This window comes from Pongo pygmaeus, chromosome X (genome assembly GCF_028885625.2).
Source record: "Pongo pygmaeus isolate AG05252 chromosome X, NHGRI_mPonPyg2-v2.0_pri, whole genome shotgun sequence".
NCBI lineage: Eukaryota > Metazoa > Chordata > Mammalia > Primates > Hominidae > Pongo > Pongo pygmaeus.
In genome coordinates, this window is record NC_072396.2 from 49,299,893 (window position 1) to 49,325,117 (window position 25,225).

At 41.8% G+C, this 25,225-nt stretch overlaps 1 protein-coding gene across 1 annotated transcript in view; it reads left to right on the forward strand.

Annotated features, from left to right (window-relative positions):
* Positions 1-24,809, forward strand: part of LOC129024517 (protein SSX4) — a 42,745-nt gene extending 17,936 nt beyond the window's left edge. The window contains exons 7-8 of the mRNA XM_054471624.1: positions 23,866-23,970; positions 24,709-24,809. Coding sequence (XP_054327599.1) covers positions 23,866-23,970; positions 24,709-24,809 — 206 coding nt within the window. The remainder of the gene's footprint in view (positions 1-23,865; positions 23,971-24,708) is intronic.
* Positions 24,810-25,225: the final 416 nt, after the last annotated feature.

Sequence of the window (25,225 nt, forward strand, 5' to 3'; positions counted from 1 at the left end):
TCACCTGAGGTCAGGAGTTTGAGACCAGCCTGGCTAACATGGAGAAACCCCGTCTCTACTAAAAATACAAAACTTACCAGGCATGGTGGCACGCACCTGTAATCCCAGCTACATGGGAGGCTGAGACAGGAGAATAGCTTGAACCAGGAAGACAGGTTGCAGTGAGCCGAGATCGTGTCACTGCACTCCAGCCTAGGTGACAGAGTGAAAATCCCTCTCGGGAAAAAAAAAGAAAAAAAAAAAAGGTACAGAACATTTCCATCACCAAAGTGCTATCCCTTGTGCTACCCATTTTTAGTAATACCCACTCTCCTCCCATCCACCATCCCTAACCCCTGGCAACTACTAATCTTCTTCATTTCTACGATTTTGTCTTTTCTACAATGCTGTACAAATGAAATCTTATAGTATATAACATTTTACGGGCTTATTTCACTCAGCATAATTCCATGGAGATTCATCCAAGATATTAATATTTTTGTATCAATAGTTCATTGTTGTTGTTTTTGTTGTTGAGATGGAGTCTCACTCTGCTGCCCAGGCTGGAGTGCAGTGGTGCGATCTCGGCTCACTGCAACCTCTGCCTCCCAGGTTCAAGAGATTTTACTGCCTCAGCCTCCCGAGTAGCTGTGACTACAGGCGCGTGCCACCACGACTGGGTAATTTTTTTTTCTGAGATGGAGTCTCGCTCTGTCGCCCAGGCTGGAGTGCAGTGGCGCAATCACTGCTCACTGCGAGCTCCGCCTCCTGGGTTCACGCCATTCTCCTGCCTCAGCCTTCCGAGTAGCTGGGACTACAGGCGCCCGCCATCACTCCCGGCTAATTTTTTGTATTTTTTAGTAGAGATGGGGTTTCACCGTGTTAGCCAGGATGGTCTCGATCTCCTGACCACGTGATCCGCCCTCCTTGGCCTCCCAAAGTGCTGGGATTACATGTGTGAGCCACTGCGCCCGGCCAGTTGTTCATTTTTATTACTGAGTAGTATTCCATGGTATGGATGTACCACAGTTCAACCATTCGCTTATTGTAGGACATATTGATTATTTCCAGCTTTTGGCTATTACAAGTAAAGCTGCTATGAACAATCGTGTACAAGTTTCTGGATGGGCATACATTTTAACTTCTCTGAAGTGTAATTGTTGAATTGTATGGTCATTGCATGTTTAGTTTTATAAGAAACTACCAAACTGCTTTTACCTTCCCAGCAGCACTTAATGAGGTGTCCAGTTTCTCTGCATCCTTGTCACCATTTGGTGTTGTCACTATGCCTTTTATTTTAGCTATTTTAATAAGTGTGTAGTGATACCTCATCATGGTCTTAATTTGCATCTAATGAAGCAAACGAGTGTTGAACATCTTTTCATGTGCTTATTTGCTTATTTCCTCTTCAGTGAAATGTATGTTCATATCTTTTCATAATTTTCTAATTGGATTATTTGTTTTTTTTTACCGTTGAGTTATTATTATTATTATTATTATTATTATTATTATTTTTAAGGCAGAGTCTCTCTCTGTTACCCAGGCTGGAGTGCAGTGGCATGATCTTGGCTCACTCCAACCTCTGCCTTCCAGGTTCAAGCGATTCTTGTGCCTCAGCCTCCTGCGTAGCTGGGATTACAGGCACGCACCAACATGCCTGTCTAATTTTTGTATTTTTAGTAGAGATGGGTTTTTGCCATGTTGCCCAGGCTGATCTCAAACTCCTGGCCTCAAGGGATGTGCCTTCCATCCACCTCGACCTTTCAAAGTGCTGGGATTACACAACTGAGCCACCACGCCCGGCCTACGGGTGAGTTTTGAGAGTACTATACATATCTATTATATATTCTGGATGTGAGTCCTTTCTTGGATACGTGGTTTGCAAACATTTTCTCCCAGTCCATACTCTGTTTTCTCATCCTTTTAACAGGGTTTCTTGCAGAGCAAAAGTTTTAAATTGGATGAAATCTAATTTACTTTTTTTCCTTATGGATTATGCTTTTTGAACTGTTCACTATGCCCTACATCTCAGACGTTTCTCCTATGTTTTCTTGTAAAAGCTTTTTTTTTAGTTTTATATTTCAGATTTAAATATATGATCCACTTGAGTTACTTTTCTGTATAACGTTATGAAGATTAGGTCTTTTTTTTTTTTTTTTTTTTTTTTTTTAGCCTATGGATATGCAACTGCTCCAGCACTATTTGTTAAGCAGATGATCCTTCCTTCTTTTTGTCTCTTTGTAAAAAATCAGTGTGCGGCTATTTGTAGGTTCTCTATTTTGTTCCAGTGATCTATGTGTATATTCTTCTCCCAATACTACACAGTCTTGATTCCTGTAGCTATATAAGAAGTATTGAAATATGGTAGAGCCATTCCTCCTACCTTATTCTTCTTTTTCAAAAATTGTCTTGGCTATATAAATTGTTTTTGATATGGAGTCTCACCTGTGTCACCCAAGCTGGAGGGCAGTAGGGTGATCTCGGCTCACTGCAATCTCTGCCTCCCGGGTTCAAGGGATTCTCCTGTCTCAGCTTCCCGAATAGCTGGTATTACAGGCATGCACCTCCACACCCGGCTAATTTTTGTAATTTTAGTAGAGACAGGGTTTCGCCATGTTGGCAAGGCTGGTCTCGAACTCCTGACTTCAAGCGATCCGCCCGTCTCGGCCTCCCAAAGTGCTGGGATTACAGGCGTGAGCCACCGTGCCCAGCCCAGCGTTGTCTTAGCTATTGACAATTTGTTACAGCAACAATAAAATATGAATACATGTAGAAACAGATTAGTGAAAAAAATAGAAAGTCGAGAAACAGACTAAGTTATGTGCAAAATTCAGCATGCATTTCCAAACACTGGGCAAAAGATGGGTTGTATAATAAATGATTGCTTGACAAGTGTCTATCCATTTGAAAAAATAAATATTAAAATACTTACTTTAAACCACATAAAATAATAAATTCTAAAAATTCACTGACTTAAATGTGAAAACGTAAAGTCATAAAGAACTAGATGAAAATTTAGGAAAATATTACAGTGTAAGACATCTTGAGTTGGCATAGGCACTTCCTGACATTACACCAAGGCTATGAACAATGAATCTGACATACTTAAAGGTGTAAAAATTAAAGTATCATCTAAGTCAAAAGACACCATAAACAACTGTGTAAAAAGGCAAATTTTGGAGAAAATGGTGAAGCATCCGCAGTAAAAGTAACCATCTCTAATATACAACAAATCTTTTGCATATCATAAGAGAAATTGAAACAACCCAATGAAAAAATTCGGGCATGGCACTACCTCACCGTATAGTAGAAAACGATTATGAAATAGAAAGCATGAAAGTAAAATAATAAAGGAAATGGAGAATAGATCCCAGAAGTTTCACCGTTCATCCAATAGAAGTTCCAGACCTACAGAATAGAAAGACTGGGCCAGGCGCAGTGGCTTACGACTGTAATCCCAGCACTTTGGGAGGCCGAGGCAGGCAGATCAGCTGAGGTCAGGAGTTCGAGACCAGCTTGTCCAACATGGCAAAACCCTGTCTCTACTAAAAATACAAAAATTAACCCGGTGTGGTGGTGGGCATCTGAAATCCCAGCTACTTGGGAAGCTGAGGCAGGAGAATCAGTTGAACCTGGGAAGCGGAGGTTGCAGTGAGCTGAGGTCTTGCCACGGCACTACACCCTGGGTGAGAGAGCAAAACTATGTCACAAAAATGAAAAAAAAAAAAAAAGAATATTAAGACTGGGGAGAAGGCAGTACTTGAAGAAATAATGTTCTAGAATTTTCTGAACTGAACAAAGACACTTTGGGAGGCCAAGATGGGTGGATCGCTTAAGGTCAGGAGTTTGAGACCAGCCTGGCTAACATGGAGAAACAGCGTCTCTACTAAAAATACAAAAATTAGCTGGGTGTGGTGACGGGTACCTGAAATTCCAGCTACTTGGGAAGCTGAGACAGGAGAATCGCTTGAACACGGGAGGCAGAGATAGCAGTGAGCCGAGATCACCCCACTGCCCTCCAGCTTGGGCGACAAAAGTGAGACTCCTTCTCAAAAAATGTATATGTAGCTAAGACAATTTTTGAAAAAGAAGAATAAGGTGGGAGGAATGGCTCTACCATATTTCAATACTTCTTATATAGCTACAGGAATCAAGACTGTGTAGTATTGGGAGAAGAATAGACACATAGATCACTGGAACAAAATAGAGAACCTAGAAATAGCCCCACACTGATTTTTCCCAAGAGACAAAAAGAAGGAAGGATCGTCCCCTTAACAAATGGTGCTGGAGCAGTTGCATATCCATAGACAAAACAACAACAACAACAACAACAACAAACAAACAACACCAAAAACCCTAATCTTCTCATATATATGTATATATATATACATATATATGTAAAACTCAAGTGGATCATAGATTTAAATCTAAAATATAACACTAAAAAAACTTTTACAAGAAAGAGTAGGAGAAACGTCTGAGATCTAGGCATAGTGAATGGTTCAAAAAACATAATCCATAAGGAAAAAAATAAATTAGATTTCATCCAATTTAAAACTTTTGCTCTGTAGAAAGCATGTTAAAAGGATAAAAAAAACAGGGTGTAAACTGGGAGAAAATGTTTGCAAACCACATATCCAACAGAGGACTCACATCCAGAATATATAACGGATATGTATAGTACTCTCAAAACTCAACAGTATGCCAGGCGTGGTGGCTTACGCTTGTAATCCCAGCACTTTGGGAGATCGAGGTGGACAGAGAGTAGATCCCTTGACGCCAGGAGTTTGAGACCAGCCTGGGCAACATGGCAAAACCCATCTCTACTAAACATTCAAAAATTAGGCAGGCATGATGGTTCGCACCTGTAATCCCAGCTACATTGGAGGCTGAGGCACGAGAATCGCTTGAACCTGGGAGGCAGAGGTTGGAGTGAGCCAAGATCATGCCACTGCATTCCAGCCTCGGTAGCAGAGCAAGACTCTGTCTCAAAAACAAAACAACACAAAACAACAGTAAAAACAAACAAACAAATAATTCAATTAGAAAATTATGAAAATATATGAACATACATTTCACTGAAGAGGAAATAAGCAAATAAGCCCATGAAAGGCTGTTCAACACTTATTTGCTTCACTAGATGCAAATTAAGACCACGATGAGGCATCACTACACACTTATTACAACAGCTAAAATAAAAGACATAGTGACAATACGAAACGCTGGAAAGGATGCAGAGAAACTGGACATCTAGTAAAATGCTGCTGGGAAGGTAAAATCTTACAGCCACTCTGGAAAGCAGTTTGGTAGTTTCTTATAAAACTAAACATACAGTGACCATACAATTCATCAATTACACTTCAGAGAAATTAAAATTTATCCCCATCCAGAAACTTGTACATAATTGTTCATAGCAGCTTTACTTGTAATAGCCAGATAGCCGGATATAATCAATATGTCCTACAGTAGGTGAATGGTCAAACTGTGGTACATCCATACCATGGAATACTACTCAGTAATAAAAATGAACCATAGGCCATGCGTGGTGGCTCACACTTGTAATCCGGTATTTTGGGAAGCTGAGGCAGGCAGATCATGAGGTCAGGAGGCAAGTAGATCATGAAGTCAGGAGTTCGAGACCAGCCTGGCTAATATGGTGAAACCCTGTCTCTACTAATAATACAAAAATTAACTGGGCGTGGTGGCATGCACCTGTAGTCCCAGCTACTTGGGAGGTTGAGGCACGAGAATTGCTTAAATCCGGGAGGCAGAGGTTGCAGTGAGCCAAAACCACGCCACTGTGCTCCAGCCTGGGTGACATAGTGAGACTCCAGAAAACAAAAACAAAAACTTAATAAATACAGTTAAGAAACTATCTTAAAATGCAAAATCTCCATTTTTATAGACTGATTATTTAAAAGGTAAAGAAAAACAGATCAACATATTAAGAAAATCTTTTTCAAACATAGAGGAGCAGACTCGCCCTGCTTCAGTTCACCCTTGACACTAATGTTCAATTTTTAGAAAAACTGATAAACAATTTCTTTTTAATCCCAACCTATCCGATGATATATAAGACCCCCTTCCCAAGGCTCAGCCTTCATAAACCCTCAGCAACTTGCCTAGACATTCCATCATTTTTTTACCCCCAGTCTTAGCCGTATAAATTTTTATTTTTATATTGGACTCCATTCCAAGTACTAACCAAGCCCAACCCTGTTTAACTTCTGAGATGAGACAAGATTTGGCGCATTCTGGGTGGTATGGCCGTAGACTATTTTTTATATTAAAACAACCAATCATTTTATTTTAGGATAAAAATGTATTGTCACTCAGACCACACAGTTTTGTCATATAAAAATTACTTTTTGCACATTTTGTATATAGAATTACATATACTAAGAACTTTCCATTTTTAGTACCCTTAATTTTTAGTAAAAACTTAGGAAGTAGTTTGGAACTGTTATATATTAACATCTCAGGAATATATATTTTATAATCTTTAAAAATATTTCTATAGAACAGTTTTCAATGTGGCATTTTATTAACAGATCCAAATACTTTTTGTCTTTTATAAAACTTAAGGGCCAAGAACAAACTTGTATTTATGTTCAGCGATTTGTATCCATTGTTTTCTTAGTTGGAAACGATCCCGGCATTTAGCGAGTACCTATTACTTAATCTAACATAACATAACTTTAATATTTCATCTCCATATGGTAAGAGCAAGAGAAAAAAACATTTCAAATTACATGAAAAGTTCACTTATAAACATGTATCTCAGAGTTACCTCATTTATTCATTTTAACAATTATACCTAGATTACTTATGAAAACTGACATATTAAACAAAGCCAGTCGGCCGGGGTTGGTGGCTCACGCCTGTAATCCCAGCACTTAGGGAGGCCAAGAAGGGCAGATCACTTGAGGTCAGGAGTTCAAGACCAGCCTGGCCAACAAGGTAAAACCCCATCTCTACTAAAAATACAAAAATTATCCAGGCATGGGGGCGCACGCCTTGAGTCCCAGCTACTTGGGAGGCTGAGACAGGACAGTCTCTTCAACCTGGGAGGCAGAGGTTGCAGCGAGCCGAGATAGCACCACTGCACTCCAGCCTGGGCGACAGAGGGAGACTCTGCTCTAAATAAATAAATAAATAAATAAATAAATCTAGTCATTTGGAGTTATTTTCCTATTAAAACATTTTTATAGCCTGTAAATGTCAGGTATCCACCTGAGAAAAAATCTTAAATATATGAGTATTTTGCCAATAACTCAGAAAATACAGCTGTTTTATTACACCCACAATATTAAATTAGTCTTACTTATCAAAGAATTGCACATAAAAGACGATTCTGTTTTTAGGTTAGGTTTATGTTTCATAACCTTAAAACATCCAACAGAGACAAATATAGAACCAGTAAACCCAGCCAAAAATGTGTGCTCACAATTTTGAAAACATTTCTCATTTTATTTCACCAACAATTTTAAAACCAGCTTATTTTTCAACTACTTAATTAAGTTGCATGAACTAAATGCGTTTTAGTTAATTACTGTATATTTATATGAGCACCTATTTAAGCCAATCCGAATAGGATTCTTTAAATAATTGTTTGCCAGCGATTCCAGATTTTACCATGTAGACACATTTAACATAACACATGTACATATGCATGAATACGCCCAAACACAGATACGTACATAAACAAAGGTATCTTTCATTTTAGGATTTTGATTATGGGACAGTAAAACATACAAACTCACCGATTTATAAAAGACGTTGGATCTAAATTATATTTCTGACAAAATGGAAGAAGGCTAAACTTTATTTAAGATTTTTCTCCTCAATAGGTAATCTTATGAAGGTGGTGACCCAAATTTTGGGTAAAGCAGTTTGAGTCAGTTACCAACATGTTGAATTAGACAAAGAATTGTTAACTGTAAAAATGTGACTGAATTATGTGAGGAGGCCCAAAACATAAGTGGTATTCCAATAAGCTTTGTATAGTGTTCTCTTGGTCTCAGTTCCTCATCCTTGAAGATAAGAGTGTTGTCTTTTCTTTTAGTATAGGAAGGAGAGCTTTTACATGGGAATTTCATCTTTTGCTTTTAAGAAACACTACAAAGGTCAGTGATTTTAGTTTATTTGTATCTGATGTCTTTCAACTGTCTTTATTTTAATAGTCAGTATGCCAGAGTAGCTGAGGAGTTTTGGAAAAAGAGTTTTGCTTAAAGAAGGATAAAGAGGAAGAGGTAAACGAAGGAGAGGGGAAGGCTTTGGAGAAGAAAATCTCAGCTAGCTTTAGACAGTATGTTGCAGTGAGGCAGCCTTTGAGTCTTGAATGTGTTCTGGAGCCTCAAGATACCAACTGAGATAGGAGTCCCATTTGGACTGCATTATTTTAGTTCAGTTTGAGGAAAACAGACTGTGTGAATGATCCGCATAATGTTGGCACGTATTACCAGCTGGCGTCCCAGAAAGAGGGAACTATGTTGGCATGCCTTTGAACTTTGAGAGCCTGTGTGTCAATAAATTAATCTAGGTGATTCGGTTTAATGCCTAATACACAAAAGCCAAATTAAACTCTAAGCATGCAAACGATTCAGAGAATAAAGTACAAACTTACCAGGAAGCATGAGAAGCCTTCTCTAACAGAAAAATCTCTGTAACCAGGCCTCATAACCAGGAGGGAGAAAATCCCTCTTAAACAGGCCGTCTCTGGATGGGTGTAGTGGCTCACGCCTGTAATCCCAGCACTTTGGGAGGCCGAGGCGGACAGATCACTTGAGCTCAGGACTTCAAGACCAGCCTGGCTAACAGGGTGAAACCACATGTCTACGAAAAAACACAAAAATTATCCAGGCGTAGTGGCGCACACCTGTAATCCCAGTTACTCGGGAGGACGATGCACGAGAATCACTTGAGCCTGGGAGGTGAAGGTTGCAGTGAGCCCAGATCACACCACTGCACTGCAGCCTGTGTGACAGAGCAAAACACTGTCTCAAAAAAAGAAGAAAAGAGAAAGACAAGATAAAAAAGACAAGACAAGAAAGGAAAAGAAAAGAAAAGAGGAGGTTTCATAACCAGGAGAGAGAGAAAGACCCTTCCTAACAAATTTCCAAATAAAACTGAACTCAACTCCCCAACAAATGGCAGTTTGATCCAAGAAAGACTCACCAGGGGGGAAAGAGGCAATGAGAAAAGCAAAAGCTCAAGGGGGCCAAGTGTGCAGACCTCACGCCATAGTTCCAGAAGTCATTGATATCTCCAAGGTGAGTCAGCTTCGGACCCCACTTCTGACACCACAAATATCAAAGTCAAAACCTATGGAGATGAATCTCTTTTTTAAATTACAATATTAAGGATGTTATATTATGGTTTTTGTTTTTTAAGACAGGGTCTCACTGTCACCCACCCCAGAGTGCAGTGGCACAATCTCGGCTCACTGAAACCTCTGCCTCCCCGACTCAGCCTCTGGAATAACTGGGATTACAGACATGCACCACCACATCCAGCTAATTTTTTGTAATTTTTGTAGAAACAGGATTTCACCATGTTGCCCAGGCAGGTCACGAACCCCTGGGCTGAAGTGATCCACCGGCCTCAGCCTCCCAAACAGCTGGGATTACAGGTGTGAGCCACCACGCCCATGAATCTCTAAGCATTTTATTTGAGAATCATAGAATTGTAATCTGAAGCATACACACAAACTGGCTGGTCTTTGGTATGTCCAAAGAACGAAGAGAAAGTTGAGAGTTTTATTAGAAACAGAAATGTTACCTATATTTTTTAAAGCAAGCCCATTGGCACCAGGGAAGCTTTCAGGAGGTGGAAGCTCTGATTGGTGAGTGCGGACAATAGGTAAAACAAGCCTGAGAGTCATTGCAGGTTGTTTCAGCAGTTACTAGGTAAAAGTGGTCTTAGGGTGGCAGCAGGCCATTTCAGCCACCAGCCTTGTGGAAAATTCAATTCTTGGAGCAGGTGCAATGTGCCCTGATTGGTTTCTCCCCTGGCCACTCAACTCTGACCTAGCTGTGTATGTGGAAAATGACTCAATTCAGGTGGATTTCAGTGGCAAACACCTGAAATTTCAGCACTTTGGGAGGCCAAGGCGGGCAGATGGATTGAGGTCAGGAGTTCGAGACCAGCCTGGTCAACATGGCAAAACCCTGTCTCTAGTAAAAAAACAAAATTAGTCCAGTGTGAGGCACATGACTATAGTCCCAGCTACTCGGGAGGCTGAAGCAGGAAAACTACTTCAACCCAGGAAGCTGAGGTTTCAGTGAGTCGAGATCGCGCACTGCACTCCAGCCTGGGTGACACAGCGAGACTTCATCTAAAAAAAAAAAAAGAATGACTCACTTCACATAATCAGCTTTCACAATGGTTAAAGCAGAGTCCTGCTTAGCAATGCACAAAAATTCTCCTTTGTGATCCATTCATTTTACTGCTGTTGACTTTCTTGCTTATGCTTTCAGACAGAGACACTGCTTTGACGAAACTTGAGTCAGGCTCCTCTGAGTCCTGTTTCTGACTAGGTCCCAACCTCGGGCTCTGTCCTTCATCCAGGGACTCTGCCCATTTAGCCTGTTTCAGCAAAAATCCTATCACGTCAGTTTAGCCAGAATCCCCCTGCAGCTGAGGTTTCCTCCAAGTAATTTCCCATCTTCTGACCCCCCAACCCTACTCCTTGACTACAAATCCCCACTTGTCCTTGGTGGAGTTGAAGTCAATCCTAATATCACTCTCCCACCGCAAGACCCCATTGCAGTGGTCCCTGTGCTTATCACAATAGTCCCCACTCTGAGTAAAATCGTCCTTATGATCTTTTTTTTATTTTCAGAGACAAAGTCTCACTCTGTCACTCAGGCTGGAGTGCAGTGACCCAATCCTAGCTCACTGCAGCCTCAAACTCCAGGGCCCAAGGAATCTTCCTGCCCCAGCCTCCCAAGTAGCTGGGACTACAGGTACGCACCACCACACCGAGGTATTTTTTTTTTTCAATTCTCTACAGACGCAGGAACTTGATGTGCCTGGCGGATTTTTCTATTTTTTGTAGAGACGGGGTTTCACCATGTTGCCCAGGCTGGTCTTGAACTCCTGGGCTCAACTAATCCTCTTGCCTCTGGCTCCCAAAGTTCTGGGATTACAGGCATGAGCCACTGCAGCTGACCCTTCCTTACAGTCCTTAATAAGTGCAATAAATACTTGTTTGCTTTAACATTTCCCTGCATCTTCAATCTCCTGAAGTCGTACGTGCTTGACATTGTCTTTAATCCACCCGATATAAAAATTCCTTTCTTTGGTTGGGACCAGTGGCTTATGCCTGTATTCCCAGCACATTGGGAAGCCGAGGCAGGCAGATAAACTGAGGTCGGGAGTTCAAGACCAGCCTGGCCAACATGGCGAAACCACATCTCTACTAAAAGTACAAAAATTAGCCAGGTGTGGGGGTGTGCGCCTGTAGCCCCAGCTACTCAGGCGGCTGAGGCAGGAGATTTGCTTGATCCCAGGAGGCAGAGGTTGCAGTGAGCCAAGATCATGCCACTGCACTCCAACCTAGGTGACAAGGAGACTCTGTCTCAAAAAAAAAAAAATCCTTCTTTCAACACTTTGGCATTATTACACCATTTTATCCTTGCCTCCAGTGTGGTGTTTGAGAGACTGATGTCAGTTTAATTATTTTTCCTCTGTAAGTAACCTGCTATTTCTCTCTGATCATTTTAAAATATTTTTTCCTTGTCTTTCACAATTTTACATTTCACTGTTCCTGTGTGTGTGTACTATAATACCTTTAAATCTTAAGTCATTTTTTTAAATCTGAGGAATTCTCATTGATTACTTATTTAAGTACACTGTCCTTTTTAATGACTATATTCTCGTCTTATAAGGCTACTATTAGATATGTTTTCACATTTATTCTTCTATCCTCCCTATTAATTAACTTTTTGTTCATTTACTTCTTCTCTATCCATTACCAATTACTTTTATGAATTCTTTAGACGCATTTCCTCAACTCAGTAATAGCTTTTTCAACTATATCAGTTTTAATATCCAACCTATTCCACCGAATAATTTATTTGAGCAGTTAATGTTTTCATATCCAATCTATCCAATAGTTTTCCTTTTTATTTATTTATTTATTTATTTATTTATTCAGTTATTCATTTGAGACGGAGTCTTGCTCTGTCACCCAAGCTGGAGTGCAGTGGCGCGATCTTGGCTCACTGAACTTCTGCCTCCCGAGTCCAAGCAATTATCCTGCCTCAGCCTCTTGAGTAGCTGGAACCACAGGCGTGTGACACTATGCCAGGTTAATTTTTGTATTTTTAGTACAGACGGGGTTGCACCTTGTTGGCCAGGCTGATCTCGAACTCCTGACCTCAGGTGATCCACCCGCCTCAGCCTCCCAAAGTGCTGGGATTACAGGCGTGAGCCACCGCACCTGGCCTTTTTTTCTTTATTTATTTTTACACAGAGTTTCACTCTTGTTGGCTAGGCTGGAGTGCAATGGTGTGATCTCGGCTCACTGCTACCTCCGCCTCCCAGGTTCAAGTGATTCTCCTGCCCCAGCCTCCTGAGTAGCTGGGATTACAGGTGTGCACCACCACGCCCGACTACTTTTATATTTTTAGTAGAGATGGGGTTTCACCATGTTGGCCAGGCTGGTCTTAAACTGCTGACCTCATGTGATCTTCCCGCCACAGCCTTCCAAAATGCTGGGATTATAGGCGTGAGCCACCCCTCCTGGCCTATCCGATAGTTTTTCTATATAACCCTTTCTTCCTGGGAAGATGTGTAAGTCCAGACACTCCATGTGAGTTTCAGGGTTTCTGGATTGATAGGTTGTAGGATACGGAGCCTCTAGAGCTGAGCTGAGCCAGTTCTTCTTTCCAGTCCCTAGCCTATGAGCCCCCAGAGACCCTTACAGGATTTCTGCCTTACAGCGTGGAGGGAGTCTACGGGTGAGTGATACTGGTTGTAATTGCGTAGCTCAGAGGGCAGAGGGAGAGGTAGGAAAGGAATGCTCAGTTACTGGCCAGCTTTGATGAGTCTGCGCTTTTTCTAGGAGCTTTCCAAGCCCCCTATTCCTTAATGTTATCACGCCACTTTGGGCTACCACTGGGCCAACCCTGCCAAGTGTCTGCTTTATATGTTTACAGAACAGGTAATAAGCCTTCCAGAAAACAAGGAGAAAAAAAAAGGATACAACTTAGAAAGCTCCACCTGGGCTGATCCTCCATCTGTGGCCTCTGACCTTTTCCCACTCTAAGCCATCTCATCCCCCAGTAGGGCTAAACTATCAAGGGTTTTGTTACTGGAAACTGTTCTGAACTCCCACCACTTCCCACCTCTTCTGTGGCATCTGCAGGGTTGGGTTTGAGAAGGAAGCCAGCAGCTATTGCTGGTTCACCATCTTCTGGAACCAGATATGCCTTTACATTTTAAAAGTAATTTGAAGTCATTACTAACAACAACTAAAATATATATACTAACTTAACCACATGACAGGCACTATTCTAAGTGTTTTACACATACTTACCCATTTAATCATAGCAATCAAATGAGTTAGATAATGTGGTTATCCCCAGTTTACTCTTGAGTAGCCTGAGACACAGAAAAGTTATATGACTTACACAAGGTCACATAGCTTAATAAGTTGAGAAGCCAGAAACTCAACCCAAGCTGTCTGGCTCCAGAGTTTGCACTCTAAAATGCTAGTGTTAGCTGGGCGCAGTGGCTCATGCCTGTAATCCCACCACTTTGAGAGGCTGAGGTGGGAGGATTGCTTGAGGATAAGAGTTCAAGATCATCCTGGGCAACATAGGAAAACACTCTGTCTACCAAAAAAAAATTTTTTTAATTAGCCAGCCTTGATGGTGCATGCCTGTAGTCCCAGCTACCTGGGAGGCTGAGGCAGGAGGATCACTTGAGCTGAGGAGGCTGGGGCTACAGTGAGCCGTGATTGTGCTATGGAACTCTAGCCTGGGCAACAGAGTGAGGCCGTCTCTAAAATAAGAGATTTTTTTACCTGAGATTTCATTAGCTTCGGTATCCATTCCTTGAACAACAAAAGAACTTCTCTTTTTGTTTCCTGTCCCTCGTCCCATCTTCCATGTTTATAATACTGGGAATTTTATTTCAAGACTATAATTTTTTAAGTTACAATCAAAAGTTTACACTGTTTAATAAATTTTACTATTTTTCTTCTTACAATTGCTTATTGAAATCGCCTTCCTCTTAAATTTACTTTTCTCTTCTCATAGGGCTGTATACCAATAATTATTTCTGAAGGGTATATGTGTCATTAATTTTCTGAACTATTTTTTCCCTCATTCTGGATTATCCTGGCTGTATATAGATATCTAGGTTCAACTTTTTTTGTTTGTTTGTTTTTGTTTTGTTTTGTTTTTCTGAGACAGTGCCTGGCTCTGTCACCCAGGCTGGAATGCAGTGGCACCATCTCGGCTCATGGCAATCTCCACCTCCTGGACTCAGCAATTCTCCTGCCTCAGCCTTCCAAGTAGCTGGGACTGCAGGCACGTGGCACCACACCTAGCTACTTGTATTTTTTGTAGAGATAGATTTCGCCGTGTTGGCCAGGCTGGTCTCAAACTCCTGAGCTCAAGCAATCCTCCCGTCTCGGCCTCCCAAAGTGCTGAGACTACAGGCGTGAGCTACTGCGCCTGGCCCAAACTTATTTTTAATCAGCTCCTTGAAAAACTTCTCCATTGCATTCTCTCTTCTCTCTTTCTCTCTGGGACCTTTCAGGATTTTATCTTTATCCTAGAAATTTTACTCCGAGGGTGTGTGTGTGTGTGCGCGCATGCACGCAGGTGTGTGTGCACATGTGTGTTAATCAGGCTCAGAACTAGATGGCTCTTTTCAGTTTGAAGATTCATGTCTTTGTTCAGTTCAGAAAATTCTAGAATGTTATTTCTTCCAGTACTGCCTTCTCTCCAGTCTTTCTATTGTTTCGTTGTTTTCCTTTTTTTTTTTTTTTTTTCATTTTTGAGACAGAGTTTTGCTGTGACACCCAGGTTGGAGTACAGCAGCAGGACCTCAGCTCACTGCAACCTCCACTTCCTGGGTTCAAGTGATTCTTCTGCCTCAGCCTCCCACGTAGCTGAGATTTCAGGCGCCTACCACCACACCGGGCTAATTTTTGTATTTTTAGTAGAGACAGGGTTTCACCATGTTGGACATGTTTTAGATCATAGTTATCAGCAACATAATAATAAAATGAGACTATCGGAGTACAGAGATGTTAAAGAATTTTCCTGAAGTGCAGTGGCAGTGGTAATCTAATCCAGAGCTCCAAGCCATTTAAAGCTCATTCACGTTTGCATTTGTTTATGAAGTTCAGATGTTGCTCACTAGGGCTTTACTCCATAGGGCCTGCTGGTGCTTCCATTGAGACACCCACTCCCGCAACAGGAAGGACCAGCTGGCCTCTGCTCTGTTACCGGGGCCACTCACATGGCTTAGGAATTGCTTTGACTGTTGGCCCCTCCCTACTGTGAGCTCCCTGAGGGCCTTGTCTGCACCTGGAGCATCTGAGAAGCCCCAGTCCCAGCCCAGGGGATCCTCGGAGGCCCCTGGATGAGTGACCCCACAACTGCAGATTCAACTCTGGTTTAGAGGGTAAAGGGATCTGGGAGTTGGGTTGCCAGTGTGGAGACCGAATTCAAAGAAGGATCATGAAAGGTATTAATTGTTATTATTACTACATATAAACAGTGTTTACAAGCTCAGAGAGGACTTTCCCTTAGCCTATTTTACATGTATTATTCACTATTTCGTAAGTGAGGAAGCTGAATAAAAAGTAGCTTAAGGGCCAGGCGCGGTGTCTCACGACTGTAATCCCAGCACTTTGGGAGGCTGAGGCGGGCAGATCACAAGGTCAAGAGATTGACACCGTCCTGCCCAACATGGTGAAACCTCGTCTCTACTAAAAATACAAAACTTAGCCTGGCATGGCAGGGCCTGCCTGTAGTCCCAGCTACTCTGGAGACTGAGGCAGGAGAATCGCTTAAATGCGGGAGTCGGATGTTGCAGTGAGCCAAGATCGTGCCACTGCACTCCAGCCTGGCGACAGAGCGAGACTCTATCTCAAAAAAAAAGAAAAAAAACTAGCTTAAGATTGTTGGTCAGTGACATATCCCAATGCAACCAGAATTGGTATGGGTACCATCTCACTTAATTCCACATCCAATGTTGATGCCTCGGTAGGGTGGTATGCCATGACTGATACTGCTTTCTTTGCTGCCTAGTTTAATTTCAGCAAACCATTTCTTTACCTCTCCTGTCCCTGTATTCATCTCCCCACACCATCTTTCCCCACAGTGTTTTGTCCCCTCTCTATGTTTTTACATTTACTCTCCCAGCAGCTGTCTGCAAGCTTATATGGGATCCCACAAAACGATGGGAAACAGCTGTGCCCCCCAGGAAAAACAAGTACCCCTGAGAAGATTAACAAGACATCCGGTAAGAGGAAACAATTTGGGAACAACCCCTCTGGCTTCCCTGGCTATGTTCAGGTGTGTGGACTGGGTGTGTGGCATGGACCCCAGACAAGCCTGGGTCCAGCCTGGGCTGAGGAGCTCGCCCAGCTCCAGATGAGATGTTAGACTTGACTTCCAGAGACACAGAGTGGAGTTGTCATCCGTATAAAAAACCACGTGACAGGGGAGAGGTTCCAAGATGGCCAAATAGGAAGAGCTCCAGTCTACAGCTCCCAGTGTGAACCATGCATTTCTGCATTTCCGACAGAGGTACCAGGTTCATCTCATTAGGAATGGTTGGACCGTGGGTGCAGCCCATGGAGTGTGACCCAAAGCAGGGCGGGGCATCACCTCACCCGGGAAGCGCAAGGGGTTGGGGAATTCCCTTTCCTGGCCAAGGGAAGCCGTGACAGATGGAACCTGGAAAATCGGGACACTCCCGCCCTAATACTGCGCTTTTCCAGTGGTCTTAGCAAATGGCACACCAGGAGAGTATATCCCGCGCCTGGCTTGGAGTGTCCCACACCCACGGAGCCTGGCTCACTGCTAGCACAACAGTCTGAGATCCAACTGCAAGGCGGCAGTGAGGCTGGGGAAGGGGCGTCCGCCATTGCTGAGGCTTGAGTAGGTAAACAAAGTGGCCAGGAACTTGAACTGGGTGGAGCTCACCACAGCTCAAGGAAGCCTGCCTGCCTCTGTAGACTCCACCTCTGCGGGCAGGGCATAGCTGAACAAAAGGCAGCAGAAACTTCTGCAGACTTAAACGTCCCTGTCTGACAGCTTTGAAGAGAGTAATGGTTCTCCTAGCACAGAGTTTGAGATCTGAGAACAGTCAGACTGCCTCCTCAAGTGGGTCCTTGATCCTCGAGTAGCCTAACTGGGAGACACCTCCCAGTAGGGGCCAACTGACACCTCATACAGCTGGATGCCCCTCTGAGACGAAGATTCCAGAGGAAGGATCAGGCTGCAACATTTGCTGTTCTGCAATATTTGCTGTTCTGCAGCCTCTGCTGGTGATACCCAAGAAAACAGGGTCTGGAGTGGACCTCCAGCAAACTCCAACAGACCTGCAGCTGAGGGTCTTGACTGTTAGAATGAAAACTAACAAACAGAAAGGACAACCACACCAAAACCCCATCTGTACGTCACCATCAAAAAAGACCAAAGGTAGATAAAACCACAAAGATGGGAAGAAACCAGAGCAGAAAAACTGAAAATTCTAAAAATCAGAGCGCCTCTTCTCCTCCAAAGGAACACAGCTCCTCGCCAGCAACGGAACAAAGCTGCATGGAGACTTTGATGAGTTGAGAGAAGGCTTCAGACAATCGGTAATAACAAACTTCTCTGAGCTAAAGGAGAGTATTCAAACTCATTGCAAAGAAGCTAAAAACCTTGAAAAAACATTAGACGAATGGCTAACTAGAATAAACAGCGTAGAGAAGACCTTAAATGATATGATGGAGTTGAAAACCATGGCACAAGAACTACGTGATGCATGCACAAGTTTCAGTAGCCAATTCGATCAAGTGGAAGAAAGAGTATCAGTGATTGAAGATCAAATGAATGAAATGAAGTGAGAAGAGAAGGTTAGAGAAAAAGGAGTAAGAAGAAATGAACAAAGCCTCCAAGAAATATGGGACTATGTGAAAAGACCAAATCTATATCTGATTGGTATACCTGAAAGTGACAGGGAGAATGGAACCAAGTTGGAAAACACTCTGCAGGATATTATCCAGGAGAACTTCCCCAACCTAGCAAGGCAGGCCAGCATTCAAATTCAGGAAACACAGAGAACACCACAAAGATACTCCTCGAGAAGAGCAACTCCAAGACACATAATTGTCAGATTGACCAAAGTTGAAATGTAGGAAAAAATGTTAAGGGCAGCCAGAGAGAAAGGTCGGGTTACCCACAAAGGGAAGCCCATCAGACTAACAGCTGATCTCTCCGCAGAAACTCTACAAGCCAGAAGAGAGTGGGGGCCAATAGTCAACATTCTTAAAGAAAAGAATTTTCAACCCAGAATTTCATATTCAGCCAAACTAAGCTTCATAAGCAAAGGAGAAATAAAATCCTTTACAGACAAACAAATGCTGAGAGATTTTGTCACCAACAGGCCTGCCTTATAAGAACTCCTGAAGGGAGCACTAAACATGGAAAGAAACAACCAGTACCAGCCACTGCAAAAACATGCCAAAGTGTAAAGACCATTGATGCTAGGAAGAAACTGCATCAACTAATGAGCAAAATAACCAGCTAACATCATAATGACAGGATCAAATTCACACATAACAATATTAACCTTAAATGTAAATGGACTAAATGTTCCAATTAAAAGACACAGGCTGGCAAATTGGATAAAGAGTCAAGACCCACCAGTGTGCTGTATTCAGGAGACCCATTTCACATGCAGAGACACACATAGGCTCAAAATAAATGGATGGAGGAATATCTACTAAGCAAATGGAAAACAAAAAAAAAGCAGGGGTTGCAATCCTAGTCTCTGATAAAACAGACTTTAAACCAACAAAGATCAAGAGAGACAAAGAAGGCCATTACATAATGGTAAAGGGATCAATTCAACAAGAAGAGCTAACTATCCTAAATGTACATGCACCCAATACAGGAGCACCCAGATTCATAAAAGAAGTCCTTAGAGACCTACAAAGAGACTTAGACTCCCACACAATAACAATGGGAGACTTTAACACCCCACTGTCAACATTAGACAGATCATTGAGACAGAACGTTAACAAGGATGTCCAGTAACTGAACTCAGCTCTGCACCAAGTAGACTTAATAGACATCTACAGAACTCTGCACCCCAAATCAACAGAATATACATTCTTTTCAGCACCACACCACACCTATTCCAAAACTGACCACATAGTTGGAAGTAAAGCACTCCTCAGCAAATGTGAAAGAACAGAAATTATAACAAACTGTCTCTCAGACCACAGGGCAATCAAACTAGAACTCAGGATTAAGAAACTCACTCAAAACCGCTCAACTACATGGAAAAAGAACAACTGGCTCCTGAAAGACTACTGGGTACATAACGAAATGAAGGCAGAAATAAAGATGTTCTTTGAAACCAATGAGAACAAAGACAAAACATACCAGAATCTCTGGGACACATATAAAGCAGTGTGTAGAGGGAAATTTATAGCACTAAATGCTGACAAGAGAAAGCAGGAAAGATCTAAAATTGACACCCTAACATCACAATTAAAAGAACTAGAGAAGCAAGAGCAAACAAATTCAAAAGCTAGCAGAAGGTAAGAAATAACTAAGATCAGAGCAGAACTGAAGGAGATAGAGACACAAAAAACTCTTCAAAAAAATCAATGAATCCAGGAGCTGGTTTTTTGAAAAGATCAACAAGATAGATAGACTGCTGGCAAGACTAATAAAGAAGAAAAGAGAGAAGAATCAAATAGACACAATAAAAAATGAGAAAGGGGATATCACCACCGATCCCACAGAAATACAAACTACCATCAGAGAATACTATAAACACCTCTATGCAAATAAACTAGAAAATCTAGAAGAAATGGATAAATTCCTGGACACATACACCCTCCCAAGGCTAAACCAGGAAGAAGTTGAATCCCTGAATAGACCAATAACAGGCTCTGAAATTCAGGCCATAATTAATAGCCTAGCAACCAAAAAAAGTCCAGAACCAGAGGGATTCACAGCTGAATTCTACCAGAGGTACAAAGAGGAGCTGGTACCATTCCTTCTGAAACTATTCCAATCAGTAGACAAAGAGGGAATCCTCTCTAACCCATTTTATGAGGCCAGCATCATCCTAATACCAAAGCCTGGCAGAGACACAACAAAAAAGAACATTTTAGACCCATAGCCCTGATGAACATCGATGCAAAAATCTTCAATAAAATACTGGCAAACCAAATCCAGGAGCACATCAAAAAGCTTATCCACCATGCTCAAATTGGCTTCATCCCTGGGATGCAAGGCTGGTTCAACATATGCAAATAAATAAATGTAATCCATCACATAAACAGAACCAAAGACAAAAACCACATAATTATCTCACTAGATGTAGAAAAGGCCTTCAACAAAATTCAACAGCCTTTCATGCTAAAAACTCTCAATAAACTAGGTACTGATGGGACATATCTCAAAATAATAAGAGCTATTTATGACAAACCCACAACGAATATCATACTGAATGGGCAAAAACTGGCACAAAACAGTATGAAAACTGGCACAAAACACGGATACTCTCTCTCACCACTCCTATTCAACATAGTGTTGGAAGTTCTGGCCAGGGCAATCAGGGAGGAGTAAAGAAATAAAGGGCATTCAATTAGGAAAAGAGGAAGTCAAATTGTCCCTGTTTGCAGATGACATGATTGTATATCTAGAAAACCCCATCGTCTCAGCCCAAAATCTCCTTAAGCTGATAAGCAACTTCAGCAAAGTCTCAGGATACAAAATCAATGTGCAAAAATCACAAGCATTCCTATACACCAATAACAGACAAACAGAGAGCCAAATCATGAGTGAACTCCCATTCACAATTGCTTCAAAGAGAATAAAATACCTAGGAATCCAACTTACAAGGGATGTGAAGGACCTCTTCAAGGAGAGCTACAAACCACTGCTCAGTGAAATAAAAGAGGACACAAACAAATGGAAGAACATTCCATGCTAATGGATAGGAAGAATCAATATTGTGAAAATGGCCATACTGCTCAAGGTAATTTATAGATTCAATGCCATCCTTATCAAGCTACCAATGACTTTCCTCACAGAATTGGAAAAAACTACTTTAAAGTTCATATAGAACCAAAAAATAGCCTGCATTGCCAAGACAATCCTAAGCCAAAAGAACAAAGCTGGAGGCATCATGCTACCTGACTTCAAACTATATTACAAGGCTACAGTAACCAAAACAGCATGGTACTGGTACCAAAACAAAGATATAGACCAATGGAACGGAACGGCGGCCTCAGAAATAATACCACACATCTACAACCATCTGATCTTTGACAAACCTGACAAAAACAAGAAAAGGGGAAAGGCTTCCCTCTTTAATAAATGGTGCTGGGAAAACTGGCTAGCCATATGGAGAAAGCTGAAACTGGATCTCTTCCTTACACCTTATACAAAAATTAATTCAAGATGGATTAAAGACTTACATGTTAGACTTAAAACCATAAAAACCCTAGAAGAAAACCTAGGCAATACCATTCAGGACGCAGGCATTGGCAAGGACTTCATGACTAAAACACCAAAAGCAATGGCAACAAAAGCCAAAATTGACAAATGGGATCTAATTAAACTAAAGAGTTTCTGCACAGCAAAAGAAACTGCCATCAGAGTGAACAGGCAACCTACAGAATAGGAGAAAATTTTTGCAATCTACCCATCTGACACTTTTACACTGTTGGTGGGAATGTAAAACAGTTCGACCATTGTGGAAGCCAGTGGGGCGACTCCTCAAGGATCTAGAACTAGAAATACCATTTGACCCAGCCATCCCATTACTGGGTATATACCCAAAGGATTATAAATCATACTGCTATAAAGACCATGCACACGTATGTTTATTGTGGCACTATTCACAATAGCAAAGACTTGGAACCAACCCAAATGTCCATCAATGATAGACTGGATTAAGAAAATGTGGCACATCTACACCATGGAATACTATGCAGCCATAAAAAAGGATGAGTTCATGTCCTTTGTAGGGACATGAATGAAGCTGGAAACCATCATGCTGAGCAAACTATCGCAAGGACAGAAAACCAAACACCTCATGTTCTCACTCATAGGTGGGAATTGAACAATGAGAACACTTGAACACAGGGTGGGGAACATCACACACTGGTGCCTGTCACGGGGTCGGGGGAGGCGGGAGGGATAGCATTAGGAGATATACCTAATGTAAATGACGAGTTAATGGGTGCAGCACACCAACATGGCACATGTATACATATGTAACAAACCTGCACATTGTGAACATGTACCCTAGAACTTAAAGTGTAATTTAAAAAAAAACACGTGACTTGGGGCAAGTCTTCCAAATTTTCTCAGCTCCAGATTCCTAGTCCATAAGATGGAAATAAAGAATCATAGTTCATAAATTGTTTGGAAGCATTAAATTTAATTTAGAAGGCCTGATGACATGAAAGGTGCTCAAGCAATTCTATCTGTGATAACCTGGGATCATATCTTACTCAGCTCAATGCCTGATACCCAATACAGGTGTACTTAGAGATATTGCAGGTTCGGTTCCAGACCACTGCAATAAAGTGAGTCACACACGTTTTTTTTTTGTTTGGCAGTGCATAAAACATTATGTTTACACTACGGTGTAGTCTACTAAGTGTGCAATAGCGTTATGTCTAAAAATGTATATACCTTAATTTTAAAATAATTCATTGTCAATAATGCTAACAATCTTCTGAGCCTTCAGTGAGTCACACTCCTTTTGCTGGTGGAGGTTCTTGCCTTGGCATTGATGGCTGCTGGCTGATCAAAGTGGTGGTTGCTGAAGGGTGGAGTGGCTGTGGCAGTTTCATAAAAGAAGACAACAATGAAATTTGCCACACCAATTAGCTCTCCCTTTTGTGAAGCATATCTCTGTAGTATGTGATGCTATTGGATAGCATTTTACCCACAGTAGAACTTCTTTCAAAGTTGAAATCAATCCTCTCTAGCTATGAAAGTCCTAGATGACATCTCCTTCCAATAGAAGGCTATTTTATCTACATTGAAAATCTGTTGTTTCGTGTAGCCACCTTCAACAGTGATCTCAGCCAGATCTTCTGGGTAAGTTGCTGCAGTTTCTCCATCAGGGTTTGCTGCTTCACCTTGCACTTTTATGTTATGGAGACGGCTTCTTTCCTTAAACCTCACGAACCAACCTCTACTAGCTTCACACGTTTCTTCTGCAGCTTCTTCACCTCTCTCAGCTTTCATGGACTTGAAGAGAGTTCTGGTCTTGCTCTGAATTAGACTTTGGCTTAAGGGAATGTTATGGCTGGTTTCGTCAAATATCCTGACCACTCAAACTTCCTCTATTTGAGCAGTAAGGCTGTTTTGCTTTCTTATTCGTGTGTTCACTGGAGTATTAGTATTATTATTTCCTTCAAGAACTTTTCCTTTACATTACATACTATTATTTCCTTCAAGAACTTTTCCTTTGCATTCACAGCTTGGCTGTTTGGTGCAAGCGGCCTAGCTTTCATCCTGTCTTGGATTTCAGCAGGCCTTCCTCACTAAGCTTAGCCATTTCTAGCTTGTGATTTAAAGTGAGAGACATGTGATTCTTCCTTTCATTTGAACAATTAGCGGCCATTGTAGGGTTCTTAATAATCCTCATTTCAGTATTGCTGTGTCTCAGGAAATAGGGAGGCCCAAGAAAAGGAAGAGAGACAGGGAACAGCTCATTGGTGGAGCAGTCAGAACACACACAACATTGATCGATTAAGTTTGTCATCTTCTATGGGTACAGTTCCTGATACCCCCAAAACAATTACACACAACAGGGTGATTATAGTCAATAATAACTTAATTGTGTGTTTTAAAAAAAACTAATGGAGTGTAATTGGATTGTATGTAACACAAGGATAAATGTTTGAGGGGATGGATACCCTGTTTTCCATGATGTGATTATTACGCATTTGCATGCCTGTATCAAAGCATCTCATGTACCCCATAAGTATACACACCTACTGTGTACCCACAAAAATAAAAAACAAAAATTATTTTAAAAGACTAAAAAACAACAAAAACAATTGCAATAATAACGTCAAAGCTCACTGATCACAGATCACCATAATAGATATAATGGAAAAGTATAAAATTGGTGAGACCTTCCAAAAAAAATTACAGCATCTGCGAAGCACTATAAAAATGAGGCGCAATAAAACAAAGTATGCCTGTGTGCCCTTAACAAATACGTGCTGAATGAAAGGAGGTAAGGGTGGATGTTCCCATAAGTGAAGAGGTTGGGAATCTAAACCTGACAACAGAAGGAGCCAGAAGCTAAAACTTTAATTGGCATTTGGACTGTATTGGTGTGGGTCTAAGGCCTCAGGCTCTCTAAGCCAGAGAATGTGAAAAACTGGATAAAGAAGGCCCATGGGCACTTGCGAGGGGGGAGGCATCTCCTTTTTTGGAGAAAACAGAGCCTAACACTCTCCAACCTACCCAAACCTCATCTTCCAACTCTTCCCCATCATAGGACCCAAAAGGGGGAAACATGCCTGGACCCACAGACTGTGTGAGAGAAAGCAGCTGGTGATTTATGAAGAGATCAGCGACCCTGAGGAAGATGACGAGTAACTCCATAAGTGAACCTTAGGCCCAGCACCCACATAGCTGTAGATGTGCTATTCTGTTATGGTACTGGTATCCCATCTTATCACTTGTTCCCCAAATCATTCCCTTCTCATAATTTTCTAGGGTACAGCATTGAGGCTGAATGAAGAGATTTCCCATGCTCTTTCGCTTTTTTTTTTTTTTTTTTTTTTTTTTTGAGACGGAGTCTCGCTTTGTCGCCCAGGCGCAATCTCGGCTCACTGCAAGCTCCACCTCCTGGGTTCACACCATTCTGCCTCAGCCTCCCCACTAGCTGGGACTACAGGTGCCTGCCACTACGCCCGGCTAATTTTTTTGTATTTTTAGTAGAGACGGGGTTTCCCCGTGTTAGCCAGGGTGGTCTCCATCTCCTGACCTCGTGATTGGCCCACCTCGGCCTC